The sequence below is a fragment of the Jaculus jaculus genome, chromosome 1, assembly GCF_020740685.1.
Source record: "Jaculus jaculus isolate mJacJac1 chromosome 1, mJacJac1.mat.Y.cur, whole genome shotgun sequence".
NCBI lineage: Eukaryota > Metazoa > Chordata > Mammalia > Rodentia > Dipodidae > Jaculus > Jaculus jaculus.
The window spans coordinates 168,748,982-168,768,729 of NC_059102.1; the positions used below are offsets into that span (position 1 = coordinate 168,748,982).

The 19,748-nt window shown below is 39.4% G+C and overlaps 1 protein-coding gene across 1 annotated transcript; it reads right to left on the bottom strand.

The window, feature by feature from the left end:
• Positions 1-244: 244 nt before the first annotated feature.
• Positions 245-14,816, bottom strand: Ms4a3 (membrane spanning 4-domains A3). Its single transcript, XM_045144782.1, has 7 exons — positions 14,739-14,816; positions 13,148-13,316; positions 12,059-12,196; positions 8,429-8,485; positions 4,443-4,601; positions 2,505-2,606; positions 245-366 (listed from the first exon to the last, which is right to left on the bottom strand). The coding sequence occupies exons 2-7, from the start codon at positions 13,298-13,300 to the stop codon at positions 289-291; spliced, it is 687 nt and encodes a 228-aa protein (XP_045000717.1). The 5' UTR covers positions 13,301-13,316; positions 14,739-14,816; the 3' UTR covers positions 245-288.
• Between the last annotated feature and the right edge of the window lie 4,932 nt (positions 14,817-19,748).

The window sequence follows — 19,748 nt, forward strand, 5'->3', positions numbered from 1 at the left end:
AAAAAAGAAATGTAGAAATTATATGATATTTTCTACCTCTACTTCATAAAGCAGTAAAAGAAGAAAGATAACATCTAGAAACTTTGGAGAAGTGATCAGAGAAATTGCCAATCAAAGAATGTGTAAGGAAATATATTTATCCATAACATGATAATGAGATTCATAGTCTCAGAATAAAGGGTTCAGACAATGCCCAGGATTTTCATCTTGATGCTGCAGTCCAAGGTCCGCATTCATTACTCATGTTCTTCTGAACTCTTAGATGAGGCTCTCCTCACTCTGTGGAGGCTAAGTGTTCATGTCCTCAGAATTACTTTCATCATGGGGTATTCCTGATTCTACAGAATCAGGAGGTGAAGAAATTGCCTGTAAGGTGAGACGTCATCAGGTTTCAAGAAAAGAACCATTGTCTTCCTCTGCTGCTGCTGCTCCCTACTCCTGACATTAGTATAGTCACAATGACTGCTCCGCTAAATACTGTACAATGTTTGTTTTAGAAGTAAGACTCAGCCAGGCGTGGTGGCGCACGCCTTTAATCCCAGCACTCGGGAGGCAGAGGTAGGAGGATTGCTGTGAGTTCAAGGCCACCCTGAGACTCCATAGTGAATTCCAGGTCAGCCTGGGCTAGAGTGAGACCCTACCTTGAAAAACAAAAACAAAAAAAACAAAAAAAAAAAAACAATAGAAGTAAGACTCAGCTTCTGAACTCGGGATTTTAACTATATATGAGCTCATATAACTGAATGAATGTGGACTCATGGGAAAAAAAGAATTCAAAATCAGCCTGGTGTGCTGTTGCATGTCTGTAATCCCAGCATTTGGAAGGCAGAGGTAGGAAGATCACCATAAAATTCGAGGCCACCCTGAGATTGCATAATGAATTCTAGGTGAGCCTGGGCTATAGTGAAATCCTACCTCAAAATAAATAAACAAACAAACAAAAATCTTGAAATCAAGCGTCTAGTGAATTTGGGGTGTTTTGGCCGTGTTCCCCTGTGTTTCAGTGCAGTGTCTGCAGCCCTGGTGTTGAACACACAGCATCCACACTTTGCACCACGCATCCTGTCACACCACACAAGGCCAGTGAATGCTGCTGGAGACACCTCGGCTCATATTGGAGGCTGCTGATTGCTTTGAATGCCAAACTCATGACTATATAAATTTTCCGCTCTTATAAAAGCATAACTAATAAAAACATAGTTTACAGAAAACAAAGACTTTAATTATCCTTCTGTCATTCCTCATCATATGACTATCAACCTAGTATTTTATGTTGCATTGTGTTAGAATGCTTGATTTTTTTGTTTTGTTTTGTTTTGTTTTGGTTTTTCAAGGTAGGGTCTCATTCTAGCTCAGGCTGACCTGGAATTCACTATGTAGTCTCAGGGTAGCCTTGAACTTATGATGATCCTCCTACCTCTGCCTCCCAAGCGCTGGGATTAAGGGTGTGTGCCACCACACCCAGCCAGAATGCTTGATTTTTAAAAATGGTTTGACTTTCATTTAAAAAAATATTTAATGAACTTTGACTTGTGATAATGACAGAATTTCTAATATTTTATGAACTGGCTCTACAGATATTTCTGAAAATTTATACAACAATATTTCTGCAAATCACCATTTTCAGCTTAAAAATAACACAACCAAAATATCAACCAACTCTGAAAAGCATGGAGGATGCTCTACATCCTGCAGTGACAAATAGTCAGCAAAATTGAATTTATATGCAAAAATAAATACATTCATTCATCTCTCATTGGCAGGCAAATTTGCTTTTGTCCTTAATAAATGCTAAAATGATATATAAATCAAGGGCTTATTTTAAAATAAAGGTTTTTATGATTTATTATCATCATTATTATCACTAGTATTATTGAGACAGAGACAGGGAGAGAGAGACAGAGAGTGAGTGAGAATGGGCATGCCAGGGCCTCTAGGCACTGCAAACGAATGTGCACCCCCTTGTGCATCTGGTTAACGTCGGACCTGGAGAATCGAACTTGAGTGCTTTGGCTGCATAGGCATGCACCTTAACACTAAGCAATCTCTCCAGTCTTTTATGTTTATTATTAATAAATGATTAATTTGTAGCCTGTTTTACATATCTGGTTATGCTACTTGTTGTAAAACTTTCTTGGGTAAAAAGGAGTTGCAAGTGGAAACATTTGAAGAATCACTGAGTTAAGATACCTAAAATCTAGAAATAATATGTGATTTTCCTGGGTCATATAGCTGGAAAGTAACAAGCAGTAATAAAATAAATTAAATTTTACTGAATTATAAACATATGCTTTTGTACATCTGTATATTCCTCTTACATTTTTCAAATTTGAATTCTTTTTCAGCCTTCATTCCATCCCTCACATTTATCTAATCTCTAAGTCCCAGAACTTCAGAAATCATTACCACATAAAAGTTTCTTCCCAATTTTAAGAGCAGAAATAGCTTCAAACCCCAGAGAAGTAAGAAGGCTATTCAACTTATTAGTGATTAAACAAACCCACCTCTCTTAAACCACAGAAGTTTGATTGACACCACATTGTTGAGACAGAGATAGTTACACCCAGTTCCAGCAAGGTGAGGAGCAGCATTAGCGACACGAGGCCCTAGGAGAAATGATACCTCATATTAAACCCAGTGGAAACATTCATACAAAAATATGTCCTTGGGAACTCAGATTGTAACCTTTCCTTCCCTCAGAATGGAGTAAAACAAACCATAAATTACATTTCAAGAGATGCAGACACACATATTCTAAAGAAGGGGCGCAATATCATGAAATTATTTGAGATACATGTTATTTCCATATAAGCTTTGTGAAGTAGTCAAATGGGAAGAAACCACAAAGGAAAAAATACCACACTCTCAGTAGCTTATCAGTTAAACTAAGGAGATGAATTGTTTAGGAAAGTGGGCAAAACTGAGCTGTACATGCTTCTATCAACAGTGTAAAGGTTCAGGAATCTACATTCTTTCTGGAAAGCAAGGCACCAGGCTGGAGTCAGCACAAAATGAAAACAGTACTGTGTGTGCCTTCTTTTATCACCGAGGCACCTGCAAAAGAAATCATATTGCTTTGTAGAGAAAATTTAACTAAATCCACAAAAGTAAAACAGGATAATGAGGATGTTTGTCCATGGAAATGTCAATGAAAAAAGCAGAGGGATTCAGAAATGAGTATAAAAGTGACAAATATTAAGTTCTATGTTGACCTTGGAAAGGCTAGGATATAAAACGCAGATGTAAAAAGTACTAATATGGAAAGCTGTTAAAGAGCTTCCCTTTAAAAATACTTGGCTGGAGAGATGGGTTAGAAGTTAAGGTGCTTGCCTGGAAAACCAAAGGACCTAGTTTGATTCCTCAGGACCCACATAAGCCAGCCATATCCACAAGGTGGTATATGTGTCTGGAACTCCTTTGCAGTAGCTGGAGGCCCTGGCATGCACATTCATATGCTCTGTCTCTCATAAGTAAATAAAATTTTTTTAATAAAAATACTCAACTAAACTCCAAAGTGGAGCCATTCAATACCTCAAGTTTCTGTTAAACATTCTAGATTTTAGAGCTATGAGTCTCTTCAGTTTGATTAAACAGATATATGAAATGATTTTATTTCTTTTTTTTCCAGGTTGGGTCTTGCTCTAGCCCAGGCTGACCTTGAAATAAGTATGTAGTCTCAGGGTGGCCCCAAACCCACAGTGATCCTTGTACCTCAGCCTCCCACGTGCTGAGATTAAAGGCATGCACCACCACACCTGGCTAAAATGATGTTTTAAATTTAATCTCTCTGGAAAATATAATGGTAGCATTAGTAATAGCAATATAAAATAATAGTGAATACTATTTCACTGCTTATTAAATATTAACTTATTTAATTATTATACCAACCAACCCATAAGATGGGTACTATCTATCATTATCATCATTGCAAAAATGAAAAACTAAACTGCAAAGCATTTATCTAAAAAAAAAAAAAAAAAGTGCCATCATTGCAAAGCTAACAGGCAGCAAAGCCAACATTGAAATAAAGGTACCAATGTGTTTTTCTGTATATTCTGAATTGTAAGAAATATTGTACAACTACATATATTTCTGTGAGCATGGTGTGTGCATATGTATGCAGATGCACATGTCACATGTGGGAACCACAGGAGAGCATTGAGTGTTCTCACTCAATCACTCTTTGGCTCTGTTGCCTTGAGACAGAGTCACTCAGTAAACCTGAAGCTGTAGTGTTTGGTCCGACTGCTTGACCAGGGAGCCCACGCCATGGGGATCTTTCTGCCTCTGCCCACTCTAACAGTGGGGATACAGGCACATGCGGTCATGCCTGGCTTTTTATGTAGGTGCTAGGGATCACACTCAGGTCCTCATGCTTGCTCATCAAATGCTCTTTCCAGGTGAGACATCTCCCCAACCCCAATTAACCATAGTAAGCTTACATTTGATGAGGAACCCAGATAAATGCACAGGTCTGGTGACTGTGAAGATGAGCAACCCTTGAGTGCCTGGTCACTGAGTGCTAAATGCACAGACAAGAACGCAGCTCCAGCCAGAGCAATGGCAGCACTGGCAATGTTCATCCCAAAACTGTTTTGCATCTAAACAGAAGGAATTTTATGTAAAGATATGGAGTACATCCTCAGCCCCTTAACAATATTCCATTTAAAGAAGTGTCTACTCAATGCTGTTTACATACCCAATAGTATGCTACATGAAGGGCAAGCTTCCATTAACAAACCTGCCCCTAGCCCTTGTAGTTTACATTCTAGCAATAGAGACAAAGAAGGGATTAGTAATATAGTTCAGATGGTAGCATATTTACTTAGTATACATAGAGCCCTGAGTTCAATTCTAAGCACTCCATAAACTGAACATGGAGGCACACACAAATAGTTCCAGGACTCAGAAGGTAGAGGCAGGAGGATCAAAAGTTCAAGGTATACAGGGAGTTAAAGGACAGTCTGAAAATCTATCTCTACAAAAAAGACAAAGAAAACAATAAGCATGCCAATATGTAGATTATGTCATACCTTTGAAGAAATTAAGTCCTGATGGATAAAAGAATGGTATAAGGAGATTCTGGGAATCCAGAGCAAGGAATGGGGGCTTGGGACATTACACAGGAATGACTAATGGAGACAGTGTTCTCCAGATAGCCTTTTGGCTATCTGGAGAAATGACCCTGAAGTCAAGAACACAGTTCAAAGTCTTTGGTGTTACAGTGTTCCCAGCAAGCAAGGGGGCCAAGGTGGTTGGAAAGAAGCAGGCAAGATTAGGAAATGAAGATGGAAAATCAATCCGTATGGTAAATCATGATAAAATTTTCATTCTAATTCTGAGAAAAATACAAAATTATTGGATGATTTTGAGCCAAGGGGTGATAGCTGCATAGCCTGAAGGGGATCACTCTGTCTTGGCTGAGAATGGGAGGAAGCGAGTTAAGAATGGAGGCAGCAAGCATTGAGAGGAATTCTGAGACTAGATTGAGTCATCAGTGGAAAGATGAATAAAGGTCAAAGTCATAGACAGCTTGAAGATTAACCAATGGGATTTGCTGAAAAACTGGATTCGGGACTGTGAATAGTCAGGAATACTTTGAAGTAGCTTATCTAGGAATCTGAAAGGATGGAGTTTCCATCAGCTGACATGAAGAATGTTTGAGGGGGAAAAGTAGGCTTTCAGTTTAGGTCCTTTGGACATCGCAGTGAAAACAAACAGACGTGCTGATCTAGTACTTAGGAGAAAGTCCTAAGCAGGTTAATGTGTCAGTTACCCTCTTGTAGCTGGGAGAAAATACCCTACAAGAAACAACTCAGAGAAAGAAGGAAAAGGACTTCACCTGGCTTACAGTTTCAAAGGGCAGAGCCCATCATGGTGGCAAGGCACGGCAGGAGCTGGAACCCAGAGTCACGATGTGGCACAGGAAAGCAGGCTAGGGAGAGAAGGCAAGTGGCACCTTGCTGCCAGCCATGCAGCCTGCCCTCAGTGACACACATCCTCCTGAGGCTCCGCCTCCTAAAGGCCCACAACCTTCCCAAAGGCCCTAGGGACCAAGGGCTCAAACACATGAGACCATGAGGGAGGGAGGAAGGCATTATAGGAATTGAAAGTACCATAAGCATGCATTTTGGTTGAAATCAACAAATAAATAAGCATTTGAGCACCCAGCACTAAGCAGTCCTAGACGGATAAGAAAAGGAAACTGAGAAGAAGCTCAAGGACATCGAAGAAAGGAAGCCAATCAAAGTGTACTGAAATCCAAGTGAAGAGATTATTGGAAGGAAGAGGAATTGTGGGAAATGCTCCTCATAGGTCAGCTCAGATGAGGGTGAAGAACTGAAAACTATTTATGCAATGTGTAAGTTTTCAATAGTCTTAAGGAGAGCAGTTACAAAGGTACAATAGAGCAAAAAAAAAAAGTCTTAGAAAGGCGGAGTTAATTACAACAGAATAGAAATGAATTACAGACATACAATAGATAACTCCTTTAAAGAAATCTAGCTACAGGGAGATGGGGAGTCAGGTTCATCAATGGTATAGCCACTATTAAGTTAACCATTCCACAGTAATTAAACTTCCACCAAGAATCATGCAAGCAACCCTAATTTAACTCAATGGATATAAAGGGCATAAAGTGAGATGAGAATTAATGGGGAAGAAGAAGGGTGTAAGTGGTAGGGGAAGGTCAATAAGAAAGGGTAAGGTAGGGAACAAAATCAAAATGTAATATATGAACATATTAAAATGTCAAAATATGGAAAAAAGAAATATTTCTTTTGTTTGTCAAGGTAGGGTCTTGCTCTAACCTAGGCTGAACTGGAATTCACTATGTAGTCTTGGGGTGGCCTCAAACATAGGGCAGTCCCCCTGCTTTTGCCTCCCAAGTGCTGGGATTAAAGGCATGTACTGCCATGCCCAACTCAAGAAATAAAAATGTTAAAAAAGGAAAAATGAGGGGCTTAGTGGTTAAAGCACATGCCTGTGAAGCCTAAGGAACAAAGTTTGATTCTCCAGGTCCCACATAAGTCAGACACTCATACTGGCGCATGAGTCTGGAGTTCATTTGCAATGGCTAGAAGCCCTGGTGTGCACTCTCTCTTGGGCGCTCTCTCTCTCTCTCTCTCTCTCTCTCTCTCTCTCTCTCTCTCTCTCTGTAATAAATAAATAAAAATGAAACAAAAGGAAAAATGAATTGTGCCTAGCTAGCAGGGGCAAATATTGCCAAGATAATAGGTATATACTGTAATTCTATGCTTATACACTGATTTTAAAGACTTAGTAGAGACAAACAAGTGAAATTGTTGTAGAGGGGAGATGAATGGAATGTAACACTGAAGTAGGAGGATCAACCCTAAAGAAAATTAGAGTTAATCTACTGTAAAAGGCTAGCATGAAAATACTGTGACCAATCTAGTCCACAGAGTGTTGGCAGAAAAGTCTCTTCTGATGACTTCAGCTTTCTCAGAACAGGAAGCAAGTCCATCAGTAGGAAAGAGAAATGAAGCAGAAGGGACAGTGTTTAAGGCAAGAATGTCATACTAAAACGGCCATCTAAGGAGCAGGGAAAGTGAACTGATAGACCAGGAAAGAAGACTAAATGGGCTGGAGAGATGGCTTAGCGGTTAAGCGCTTGCCTGTGAAGCCTAAGGACCCCGGTTCGAGGCTCGGTTCCCCAGGTCCCAATTTAGCCAGATGCACAAGGGGGTGCACGCGTCTGGAGTTCGTTTGCAGAGGCTGGAAGCCCTGGCGCGCCCATTCTCTCTTTCCCTCTATCTGTCTTTCTCTCTGTCGCTCTCAAATAAATAAATTTTAAAAAAAATTAAAAAAAGAAGACTAACTGGCTAGATGACTGAGAACACATAACATAGATTTTATAATTGTTTAATGAACAGCCTAAAGAAAGAGAAATCTTTGCTTTCAGTTGTAAACTAGTAATGAGGGATCCCACACTGAAAACAGAATAAATTAATCCTGACAATACACAAAGTTCAAGAAGCCCTTTTCTAAGCTTCAGATTTTTTATTTATTTATTTATTTATTGTTTTGGTTTTTTGAGGTAGGGTCTCACACTAGTCCAGGCTGACCTGGAATTCACTCTGTCATCTCAGGGTGGCCTTGAACTCACAGCGATCCTCCTACCTCTGCCTCCCAAGTGCTGGGATTAAAGGCGTGCGCCACCACACCCGGCTAAGCTTCAGATTTGTCAACTATTAACAATGTCCTTCTCAGCTATTTATGTTCACAACTGACCTAGTTTCCTGAGACCTACCATCTGAACACTTTGATAAAAGAAACCTGATTTTCCTGTGCATGGAGTGAGACTCAGTGTCTCAGTTGGACTCACCCACCTCCACTTGCCTAATGTTAGCAGATAAGTTATTTCTACTCTTCTGGTCATAGAAAAAGAGGAAGAGCTGGTACTTACCAACATCCTTGTGGGTTTTCTCCCTGCTGTAATAGTCAAGGATCCTGAACTAACGAACTGCATGAAAATAGGAAGTAAAGCAGAGGAAGAAATAACTTAACTATTTTCTTTATGGCATCCTTTAGTTAATAGTTATCTAGCAATAATTATACAAATCTTTTCATTCATTCCCTGGAACACAAAATTTTGCCTCATGTTACTCGTTATTTCACATGGATAAAATTTTTAAGTAGCTTAAATTCTAAGTAAATTCATAATTTCTTCATTTTGCTTTTTGTCTAGCTTTTAACAGGCTTATGTAAGTGTGGATACTTTAAAATATATACATACAGTTGAAAAATGTGATTAGAGGGCTGGAGAGATGGCTTAGCGGTTAAGCGCTTGCCTGTGAAGCCTAAGGACCCTGGTTCGAGGCTTGGTTCCCCAGGTCCCACGTTAGCCAGATGCACAAGGGGGCGCACGCGTCTGGAGTTCGTTTGCAGAGGCTGGAAGCCCTCTCCCTCTATCTGTCTTTCTCTCTGTGTCTGTCACTCTCAAATAAATAAATAAATTTTTTAAAAAATTTAAAAAAAAAGAAAAATGTGATTAGAGTTATGATTATGTTTGGTAATATAAATGAGATACATTTGTTTGAAATTCTCATATTCATGCCCAAGTTTCAGATATGTTGTTTATTGGGCTAAATGTTCCAAAAGATCTTTCAAAATCTTAAATATTAATGTCTGCGTACCGTCCAATTTTAAAATCATTACATTAATGTGGTAGGCTTTCCTTGACTCTAATTTTGATAAAACGAACCCTTTCCATATTTATGATCTTTCCTTAAAATGCTCACTCTGGTTAACTCACAAATCTAATAGTCGTCAGGTTTGTAGCAAACAAAGGCCTACTACAGTAAATGCAACTACCGAATCTTCTTGACAATGCAGGAACAAGCTCTGACTTCTGCTTCAGATAACAAGGGGAGTTGGCACAGTGAATTCCCATGTCACCACCGCAGACAGTAAGTGCATGACCCCGTGTGCCAAGCTGAGCTTCACTCAGATACATGCTGTAGCAAAACCTGGACAGATCACTGCGCCCAGATTCACCTCGGTTTCTTCTTCTATATAACACAGATGTAGATGTGCATATTCTCATGTTCACATTACTCACCTGACAGGCACATGGTGTTGAAATAGAGTAATTCACAAAAAGGGATTACATATTTGCACTAAGTAGGGAAAGCATTCAAACGATTAATAGTATACACATTTGTTTGGATTTCAGAGATCCAAAAAGAAGGTCCTACTATTTCTTCCATCCTGGGGAGGAAGCCTAGAACCAGAGTTTGCATATTAGTTCTGGCCTCACATCCGTGGTAAGGATTGTTAAGGGAAGGTGAGCAAGTAGAAAGGACTGAGCAGTGAGCACGGAAGACACAATCCCCACGGGGCGTGGCGGGAGGGAAGGCGACGACCGTGGCGCGAGCCAGCAGTGGCGAGGCGTGCAGGTCGCATTGCAGACTGTGGACTTTATTCTGCTGCTGTTTTGGAACCAGAGAGAAGCTTCTAGAATTAGAATTGGTGGTCATATTTGAATCAGGATAGATGGTGCTACAAAAAGCTCTATTTTGTAGAAAACACTGTCCTCACTGCACACCTATAAAGCTTTGTTCCTGCCTTTTCTAAAATAAAGTATGGAAATTCTCCACTTTAGGTCATCAGAATGTATTATACAGAGCAAATAGATGTCCTGGGTTTTCAAGAAATTTTGTTTTTTTCATCAAAATTATACTATTAACTAACAATTTCAGGAATGTTAAATTCAAGTTACATGACTCACATAGTACTCTGAAACAATACGCAATCTTTGGTTAGAATATGAGATCTGAGTTTAAGAAATTTTGGAAAAATCAGAACAATTTCCTTCTCAAGGAGAGCTTAAGATAAATAGAACTTAAAATTATGAATAAATAAAAGCATAAGACTTGTTATAAATTCATATTTTTTCATTTGTCAATAACACAGTCCACTAATTATTTTCAACCAAATGCTCCCATTTTACATTTCTTGGTAGCACCTTTGTTTTCAACATTCAGTTCAAAACTGACAACGTGAATTTCAGTGATCTAAAAACCAAACTAAAAGTAAATAATAATGATGCCTGGTTAGCAAAGGGTTTATACTATGCACTTCAACAATCCATCAGACAAGTGGCAATCAAATGGCAAAACTAAAACTAAATTCAATAACTTTTAAAGATCATCTAGCTCCAAAAGGCCTATTCCTTCTGATTACATTTTAACACAGATAAGGGAAGTAACTTTTAGATGTCCAGATAGGAATCAGCAATCAGATTTCTCATCGCCTAAACCAGGACCTTTAGTTGTACCACAAGAGAATTCACCAATGCTTATTTTCATCCCTTTTTTTTTTTTTTTCTCCTGTTTCTCAAGGTTGGGTCTTGACCTAGCACAGACTGACCGAGAATTCACTATGTAAGTCTCAGGCTGGCCTCAAACTCACAGTGATCCTACTTCAGCCTCCTGAGTGCTGGGATTAAAGGCGTGTGCCATGACACCTAGCCCTGGTTTTTAATATTCATTACTTAATATATAGACATATATATTAAGTTCATTTGGGGACTTAATGTTTGTTCAACAAGTCTAGTGTCTGAGTTGTTTCTGTGATTAGCATTCAAACTAATTGGTTTCATTGTGGCATTTATATACATTGTTTTTGTTAATATCTTATTCTCACTCTAGCCTCCTTAGCCCACACCTGCTGGTCTCCCTCCTCCCTCCCCCACCCCAACCCCATTGCTCTCATCTACTCTCACCTCACATGTTGTATTGCCTTCTCCTCCTGCTCCCTTAAGGCCTCTTTTGCCCCTCTTGTGGTGCCCTTTCTAAGTTCATGACCTATGTCCCTACATACACATGCAAACACACACACACGCATATACACATACATATACGTATCATACACGCACAGAGATATTTATATATACATATTTAAAAATTAAAATCTATGGTCTGGAGTAAGACATGCTACCATTGTGCCATGAGACAAGCCAAAATCTATGGTCTGAATATGAGAGAAAACAGGTTTTTATCATTCTGAGCCTGGATTACCTCCAAAGTGCAGAATACCTGGGCATAAACTCAAGGTTTCTAAGTTTTACGCCAAGGATTCTAAGTTAAGGATGTAGCTCAGTGATAGAGTACTTGCTTAACATGTTTGATACCCTAGATTTCCCAGTACCACAAAAATAATAAAAGCCACATTTCTCACTAGAAAATAACATTCTCTTACCATAGAAATACTTTTACATCTATGTTTATTTCTGCACTATTCAAAATAGCAAGGAAATTAAACCAGCCTAGATGCCCATCAATAAATGAAGAGATGAAGCACAAGTGATATAGAAACATTATGGAATTTCACTCATCATTAAAAAGACTGGAATCATGACATTTGCTGGGAAACGGATGACACTGGAAATTATAAAATGATTATATGAAGGGAAGTGCTGTCTTTTAATTTGAAAGAAAAGGACTTTTCCCCTGCTCATGTCAAAAGTTTTAGATGAAAATCGCAATGTGTAACTTGCAAACATGTCTGTGACCAGGAGAATAGCAGTACTCACAAATACAGTGCCCCACAGTGGGTAGCCAGTGTAGAAGATGAAGAAGAAGAAATGCCTGAAGAGGTGAGACAAGTATTGTAAGCAGCCCAGAAAAACACCTAGAGCCAGAATCAGCATGCCACTCAGGACCTGGACAGCCTACAAGAAGAAAACAAAGGCATAGTATCATTTCTATGTGCCTCAGAAAGGAGATAGCATTGCTTTAAATGGCAAAAATGTTAAACCTAAAGTAACTGCATTAGCTTGTCTGGGAGGTTGATGTTTGGGCCATATGATGCTAATGTGATAAAGGCAGTGTCCACTGTAGATTTTCTTTCAACCCAACTTATTTTATTTTATTTTATTTATTTATTTTGGTCTATTGAAGTAGGGTCTCACTCTAGCCCAGGCTGACCTGGAATTCACTATGGAGTCTCACATCAATCCTCCTACCTCTGCCTCCCAAGTGCTGGGATTAAAGGCATGCATCACCATGCCCAGCTCTAATTTTTTAATTTAAAACATAGTGTGTGTGTACCCCTGATGGCACAGGCCTATAAACCAGGTTACTTGGGAGGGTAAGACACAAGGATCATGAGGCTTGCCTGAGCTATAAATGAGCTCAAGGGCAGCCTAGGAAATTTAGTAAGACCCTGTCTCAAAATATAAAAAGAGGCCTTGAGAGATAGCTTAGTGGTTAAGGCACTTTCCTGCAAAGCCTAAGGACCCAGGTTCAACTCCCCAGAACCTATGTAAGCCAGATGCACATGGTGGTGCATGTGTTTGGAGCTTGTTTGCAGTGGCTAGAGGCCCTGGCATGCCTATTTCTCTACCCCTCCCCCCACTCCCTCTCTTTCTCTCTCTCCCTTTCATAAACAAATAAAGAATGGAGAAAAAACTTTTAAATATGTAATAGGAATAGAGGCTGTAGCTCAATGATGAAGTGCTTGAGTCGTGTGCATGAGGACACGGGTTCTATCCTCAGAACTACAGAGATAAAAAAGAAAGAAAGAGCAAGGAGGGGGAGGGGGAAATGAAGGGAAGGAGAAAGGGGAGGGAAACTCAATCTTCTGACATAGTTGGTCAGAAGGCACACAGAAGGTGACTTACCCCAAGGGCTTGTAGTACTCCCTTTTGATGGTCGAGTGATCCATCTAGAGGTTGGTAACCAGAATCATTCTCCTGCTCTGGTTTCACTTGCCCATGTGGGGTACCATCTGCTGAGGTGCCCAGCTTTGCATTGTGAAATTCCTGGGAGGCCATGTGGACCTACTTATGGCTGTCATGGAAAAGCAGTGAAAAGCTTAATGCTTCCCTCTTCACCACCACCAAATACTATCTTTCAATGTAACAGAAGGGCTAATTTTGTTCATGTGTCAAGATGACTCTCCATGAAGCAGGCATGAGGGAAGCATGGTGGGGCTCCTTCCTGAAAACATTCTCTCTATATAGCTTCATGTGATTAATTTCTGCTCTTCTCAATTCCCATGTTTTACTTTCAGGGAGTCTTTCAGTCCTGGCTAGGTGTAAATGATGAGCCCTTTTTGAATACTCAATACCCCCTCAACTCTTCTAGCATCCCTTAGTCTGAGTTTCAGTTTTCAGGATGGTTTTTGATATCACCCCATCTTCTCATCACTGCTGCTTTGGTGATATTTGCCTTCATAGAGATGGTACCCAGTTAATACATATTTCATATATAAGTATGTGGTAGATACAACCACACCCATGGATGATAGCAGAAAATATGACTGCATGCACTAGATCCTCTCATGCTAAGAGACCACAGAGCAGCTCTGAAGAGAGGATGTCCAGTCCAATCATACCATTGAGTTTGACCTATATTTTCAAATATGGGATAATTTTTAGCTTTCAAATAGAAGACGTGTTTTATAAAATGTGGTTAATTTACTTCTAAGAGATTAGAGAAATATGGGAAGGATTTTATCAACTAAGGTCACCTCTCCAGCTCTTAGTGAGCAGCAGAAGTTATTCATGTTAACTAATTTAGTCCTCCCAGCATCTACAGGAATGGATAATGTTGTGGCCCTTTCCATTTCACAAGTGAGGCATCTGGGAACAGAGCAGGTAAATAACATCCCAAATCTACAGCTAGCAACTTGAGAAGCTAAGGACCAGAACTCAGTAATCTTCCTCTAGTTGTTATACTACACTGTTCCTCTGAATTTATGCAGAAACACCCTCACCCCACACATAACTCAGAATTGTCCAAACCCTCATTGTAAGAGAGTGACAGCCAAATTATAGGTCAGCCACTTGGATTTAATATTTCTCTTTTGTTTTGTTTTGTTTTTCAAGGTAGGTTCTTACTTTTGCACAAATTGACCTGGAACTCACTCTGTATTCCCAGGCTGGCCTTGAACTCACAGCCATCCTCCTGTATCTGCCTACCAAGTGCTGAGATTAAAGGTGTGCACCCCCACACCCAGCTTGCCTCAGGTGGATTTAGTGTTTCTAAGGGGTATGTGAGTATGTACATTTTCCAAATAAATACCATGACACTATGTCTGACATTTTTTTAGAATAGCATTATAGTAACATTTTCATTCTAAGGGAAGCCAATTGCAAGGCTATATATTCTAAATCTCTACAAAACAGCTCAAGTGGGCCATGGGAAGGTACTTTTAGTAGACCAAAATGAAAGGGGAATTCCTACGGAAGGGGTACTTTTAGGATTTACCTTGGAGGTTTCAGATTGTGACAGATGTAGGTGCTCCGAAGTCCATCTCTTGGTGCACAGTAGGAGACAGGAATAATCACAATAGTGTCCGTTCAAAAAATAAAAATTCCAGTAGACTCTTCCTCTTCTAGCTTAACGAATCTTTCCCTTGTGCAACACATTAGCATAGCCAGTGGAAACATTTTGTTGGCTGCCTGGAAGGTGTGCTAATTACACTGGAGTTAAAGACTGTAATCATCCACTTCCTCAAGGCTTAATGACAAAGGGAAATTGGCATCAGAAGTCACTATCTTTGGGCTCTAAGATATTTCTTAACACATTGTTGGAACAAGAAATATGAGCAGAAAGTATGGGCAGGTCGGTGGGAAAGTGTTGTAGAGCATAGGAAGGGTAGCGTTAATTGTGTAATATGAAAGGTGAAACCAGAGAGTAAGAATCGTGCCGAGAGGAAGATGGTGGCCCCTGAGGAGCTTAGTTTGCATAATGTGTGAGCAACAGTGTGAAAACTGCCTTATAGGAATGATCATACTCAATTCTCTGAGTAACAGCAATTGTAGTTTAAGTACAATACATTAGATGATGACTATGTTCAAGTCACTGTAAATTGTTTCACAGAGATTAATTTCTTCTTGGAGTGGGGTGTTCCTCCAAAGCTTTGGACCTTCTTTCTCCAAAGGTTCTTTGGGGCTCTAGATTGGAGTCATATTCCTGCAACTCACCCAAACTGGGACAGTATGAGGACTATAGTTCTCATGTTTTGAGGCTGGTTCCACTCTCATAGCTCCCCTAGTAAAATCATTGTGCAGGCTTATCTCCGGCATAAAATCTCTCCCTGAGCATTCAAGATATTTGCAACATTCTTTCAAAATTTAAGCCATACTCTTGCAGTGCTTGTACTTTGCACACCTGAAGAATTAGTAGCAGGGTGAGGCGATCACTCAGTAGTTAAAGGTGCTTGCTTACAAAGCCTGCCAGCATGGGTTCAATTCCCCAGTATACATATAAAGCCATATGCACAAAGTGGTGCATGCATCTGGAGTCCAGTTGCAGCAGCAAGGGGCCGTGACACACTGATATCCATTTTACCTCTTTCTCTCTCCCTCTTCCTATTCTTATCCCTCTATCCCCCTTCACTCTCTCTCTTTTTCCCTTCCCCTAACTAATAAATAAGAATAGTTTTTAAAAGAATTAGAATCAGCAGGCTGGTCTGCATTGTACTAAAATTAAAAAAATATAAAGAAAGAAAGAATTAGTATCATGTGGACATTACCAAGGTTTACAGCTTGTGTCTCCTAGAAGGGCAGATTGAACCACATCTCAGCCATTTCAGACATGGCTGGAGTAGCAAAAAGACTGCAAGGCTAGAATGCCAGAAACAAGAGCTTGGGAGGGAGTCCATGGAGTCCATCCTGGATCTATTCCCCAAGTTCTGCATTTCTTAAAATCCTAGGACATGAATGCAATGCGACCAACATACACTTATATGGTAAATATAACTTTGACTCCAGTATCCAATGTCTTTTCTGTCCTCATTTCTGTCCAACATCCCATAAGTATTTCCTTTTCTAGTAGGTCACTGCCAACATTTTGGCTTCAGCCACTTAAGTCATCTCTAAGAAGATTCAGACTTTTCCTATAGCTGTCCTCTTCTGAATTCTTACCAGAATTGCTCAAAATTCTCCATTTAGGGCAGTTCAAGCCTGTTCTTCCAAACTCTTCCATCATCTGCTATTACCCAGCTATAAAGCCACTGCCACATTTTTAAGCACTTATGATAACAGAGCTATACTTCTTGGCACAGCTTTTTATCTTAGTCCATTTCCATTGTCTATAACAGAATAGCAGAGTTGGATGACTTATGCACAATAGAAGTTTATTTGACTCCTGTCTGTATAGTGAGAAGTCAAAGATCATGGCACCATCACTTGACACAGAGATGTGCCAGCCAAAATGAAAAAGAGTGGATGAGGCTGAACCTCATCCTTCATCAGGAACCAGGTATGTCTAGCACTAAGTAGCCCTCATGACCTAATCACCTTTTAAAGGCCCTACTTCAGGGCTAGGGAGATGGTTCAGTGGTTAAAGTGTTTATCATGCAAAACCTGAGTTTGGATCTACAGCATCCATATAAATGTCAAGCTGATGTGGTAACCCAGCTGTGACTCTAGCACTAGAGAGGAAGGGACAGAAGATACTTAGGGTAAGTTGGCTAGTTAGACCAGCTGAAATGATGAGCTCTGGATTCAAATAAGACACCCTTTATCAATAACTTAAGACAGAGGGTGATCAAGTCCCACCTCAGTATTGTCACCATGGCAGTTGGATTCCAACATGATTTTGGAGAGGTCATTCAAACACAACACTGACGATGCCCAGGTTCTGAGTTGTATGAAGCCAGAATCATTCCTGTTTACCCAGTATGATTGCAATATTCCCCCTTTCAGTTTCAAAAATAGACCTTCTGAATGATAGAATATAAAATCATCCCATATAACTGAATGCCCTGAGATAGATGATAGAAAGATCAGAGCAAAATGATAAGGAAAGAAGTAGTAGGTGACATGTTAACATTCAAATTACATTCTTTACAAACTGCTGCAGAGCCATGCCAGGAGAAAGGGAGGGGACATGCAGAGAGGAAAATCAAATTCATAAAAAGTAAGTCCTAGCTCTGAAAACAGCATAAGTGGGGCCAAGTCACACAAAAGAGGAAGAAGACAAGAAACCACAAGTGAAGAGCAGCTTAGGAATGGAAGAGTGTGAATATGAAGCAAGAAGGGACCCAGAGGCCAGGCATATGCAACAAATAAGCTGCTGAGTCAGGCACCTGAACCTGGGTCCAACTGTAGAATCAGATACCAGAGAAAACCTAAACAGAAGTTCTAGGAAATAGTAGTGGAAGCTATAGCTGACAGAATACAAGAAAGTGCCTTTAGGGGAGGAAGAAAAAATATGAGAAAGTAGGGAAAAATTGATCTTATTAACAACTTTTTTTAAAAATTTAAAGCTGCATAAAGATATATCCATAAAAGAAAACTGAGGCTACAGTTGGTTCATTCACAAATTTGAGTTTTTAAAAGCACTCACCTCAGAAAACAGTACAAAGTTTAAATGACAGAATGCAAGAAAAGGCATTCGACATAATCTAATATCCCTTCATGAAAAAAGTCCTACAGAAATGAAATAGAAGGAATCTATCTTAATATAATAAAGGCTATTTGTGACAAACCTACAGCCAACATATTACTAACTGGAGAAAAACTTGAAGCTTTTCCACTAAAATCAGGAACAAGACAAGGGTGTCCACTGCCCCACTTTTATTTAATATAGTACTTAAAGTCTTACCTATAACAATAAGGCAAGAAACACACATAAAATAGATACAAAGTGGAAAGGAAGAGATCAAATTGTCATTATTTGCAGATGATATGATTCTATACATAAAGGACCCTAAAGACTCTACCAGCAAACTGTTAGGGTTGATATATACCTATAGTCATGTAGCAGGATACAAAATAAATACACAGAAATTGGTAGCCTTCCTATATGCTAACAACAAACACATAGAGGATGAAATAAGAAAATTACTATCATTCACCACTGCATCAAAAGACAAATAAAATAAAATACCTTGGAATAAACCTAACCAAGGAAGTGAAGGATCTCTGCAATGAAAACTTCAAAACACTCAAGCAAGAAATTGCAGAAGACACTAGGAAATGGAAAGACATCCCTTGTTCTTGGATTGGAAGAATCAACACTGTGCAAATTGCACTCTTACCAAAAGCAATCTACACATTTAATGAAATCCCCATCAAAATTCCAATGGCGTTCTTCATGGAAATAGAAAAAGAAATATAAAGATCTATTTGGAAGCACAAACAAACTTGAATATCTAAAACAATTTTGAGCAACAAAATTAAGGCTGGTGGTATCACCATACCTGATTTTAACCTATATTACAGAGCCATAGTAACAAAAACAGTGTGGTACTGGCACAAAACCAGACATGTAAATCAATGGAACAGAATAGAGGACCCTGATATAAATCTGGGTAGCTATAGCCACCTGATCTTTGACAAAAATACCAAAAATACTCATTAGAGGAAAGAGAGCCTCTTCAGCAAATGGTGCTGGGAAAACTGGATATGTATCTGTAAAAGGATGAAAATAGATCCTCATCTCTCTCCATGCACAAGAATTAAGTCCAAATGGACCAAAAACGTTAATATCAGACCTACAACTGAAACTGCTATAGGAAAAAGTAAGGGAATCCCTTCCACATATTTGTCTTTGCAAAGACTTTCTAAATATAACCCCATTTGCTCAAGAAATAAAAAAGACAGATCAACTGCTCTCTGATTAGATTTGAGACCTCTTTGACAGAAGGTAATTAATACCTACTATTAAAAAAAAAAAAAAACTAGTCAAAGACCTATGACTTGGAAGGCCCTAAGACTTAGGAGAAAACAACTACTGTGTTTGGCTAAATGGATATGTTGTACCCATTGATTTTGTATTTTTGGGTCCAGGGAAGGGTTAAATTCAATAAAGATGCAAGACATCCCTGGCCCATGGATCTCATTTTGGGGATTCTTAGCCATTTAGCAAAGAATTGTAAAAAAAAAAAGACTCTAAGAATGGTAAATTATGAATCATGAGATTTATGATCCAAGGAGAAGGCTAACTAAAAGACTAAAGGAATTCTCACCCAGCTGGAAAAGGAGAGAAAAGAAAGAAAAATTTTCTTCACAGAGACATCCACTGGGAAAAAGCATCTAGAGACCACACGCACGCACGCACGCACACACACCACACACACACACACACACACAGAGAGAGAGAGAGAGAGAGAGAGTGCAAGGCAGGAGCGTCCAATCCACAAGATCCCCTTCATACTCACATGGAGGTCAGGATAAGCTAAAAGATAGGACAGTAAAGGGCTCAGAGCTTTAAAAAAGATCACACTGGTAGTAAAACAGAAAAACTTACAGAAATAAAATACACATA

Coding starts and splice junctions, on each gene's coding strand:
- Ms4a3 (XM_045144782.1), bottom strand. CDS start 13,300: ATGGCCTCCCAGGAATTTCACAATGCAAAGCTGGGCACCTCAGCAGAT. Junction 12,197..13,147: donor GAGTACTACAAGCCCTTGGG/GTAAGTCACCTT, acceptor TTCTTCTTGTAG/GCTGTCCAGGTCCTGAGTGG. Junction 4,602..8,428: donor GAAAACCCACAAGGATGTTG/GTAAGTACCAGC, acceptor CCTTCTGTTTAG/ATGCAAAACAGTTTTGGGAT.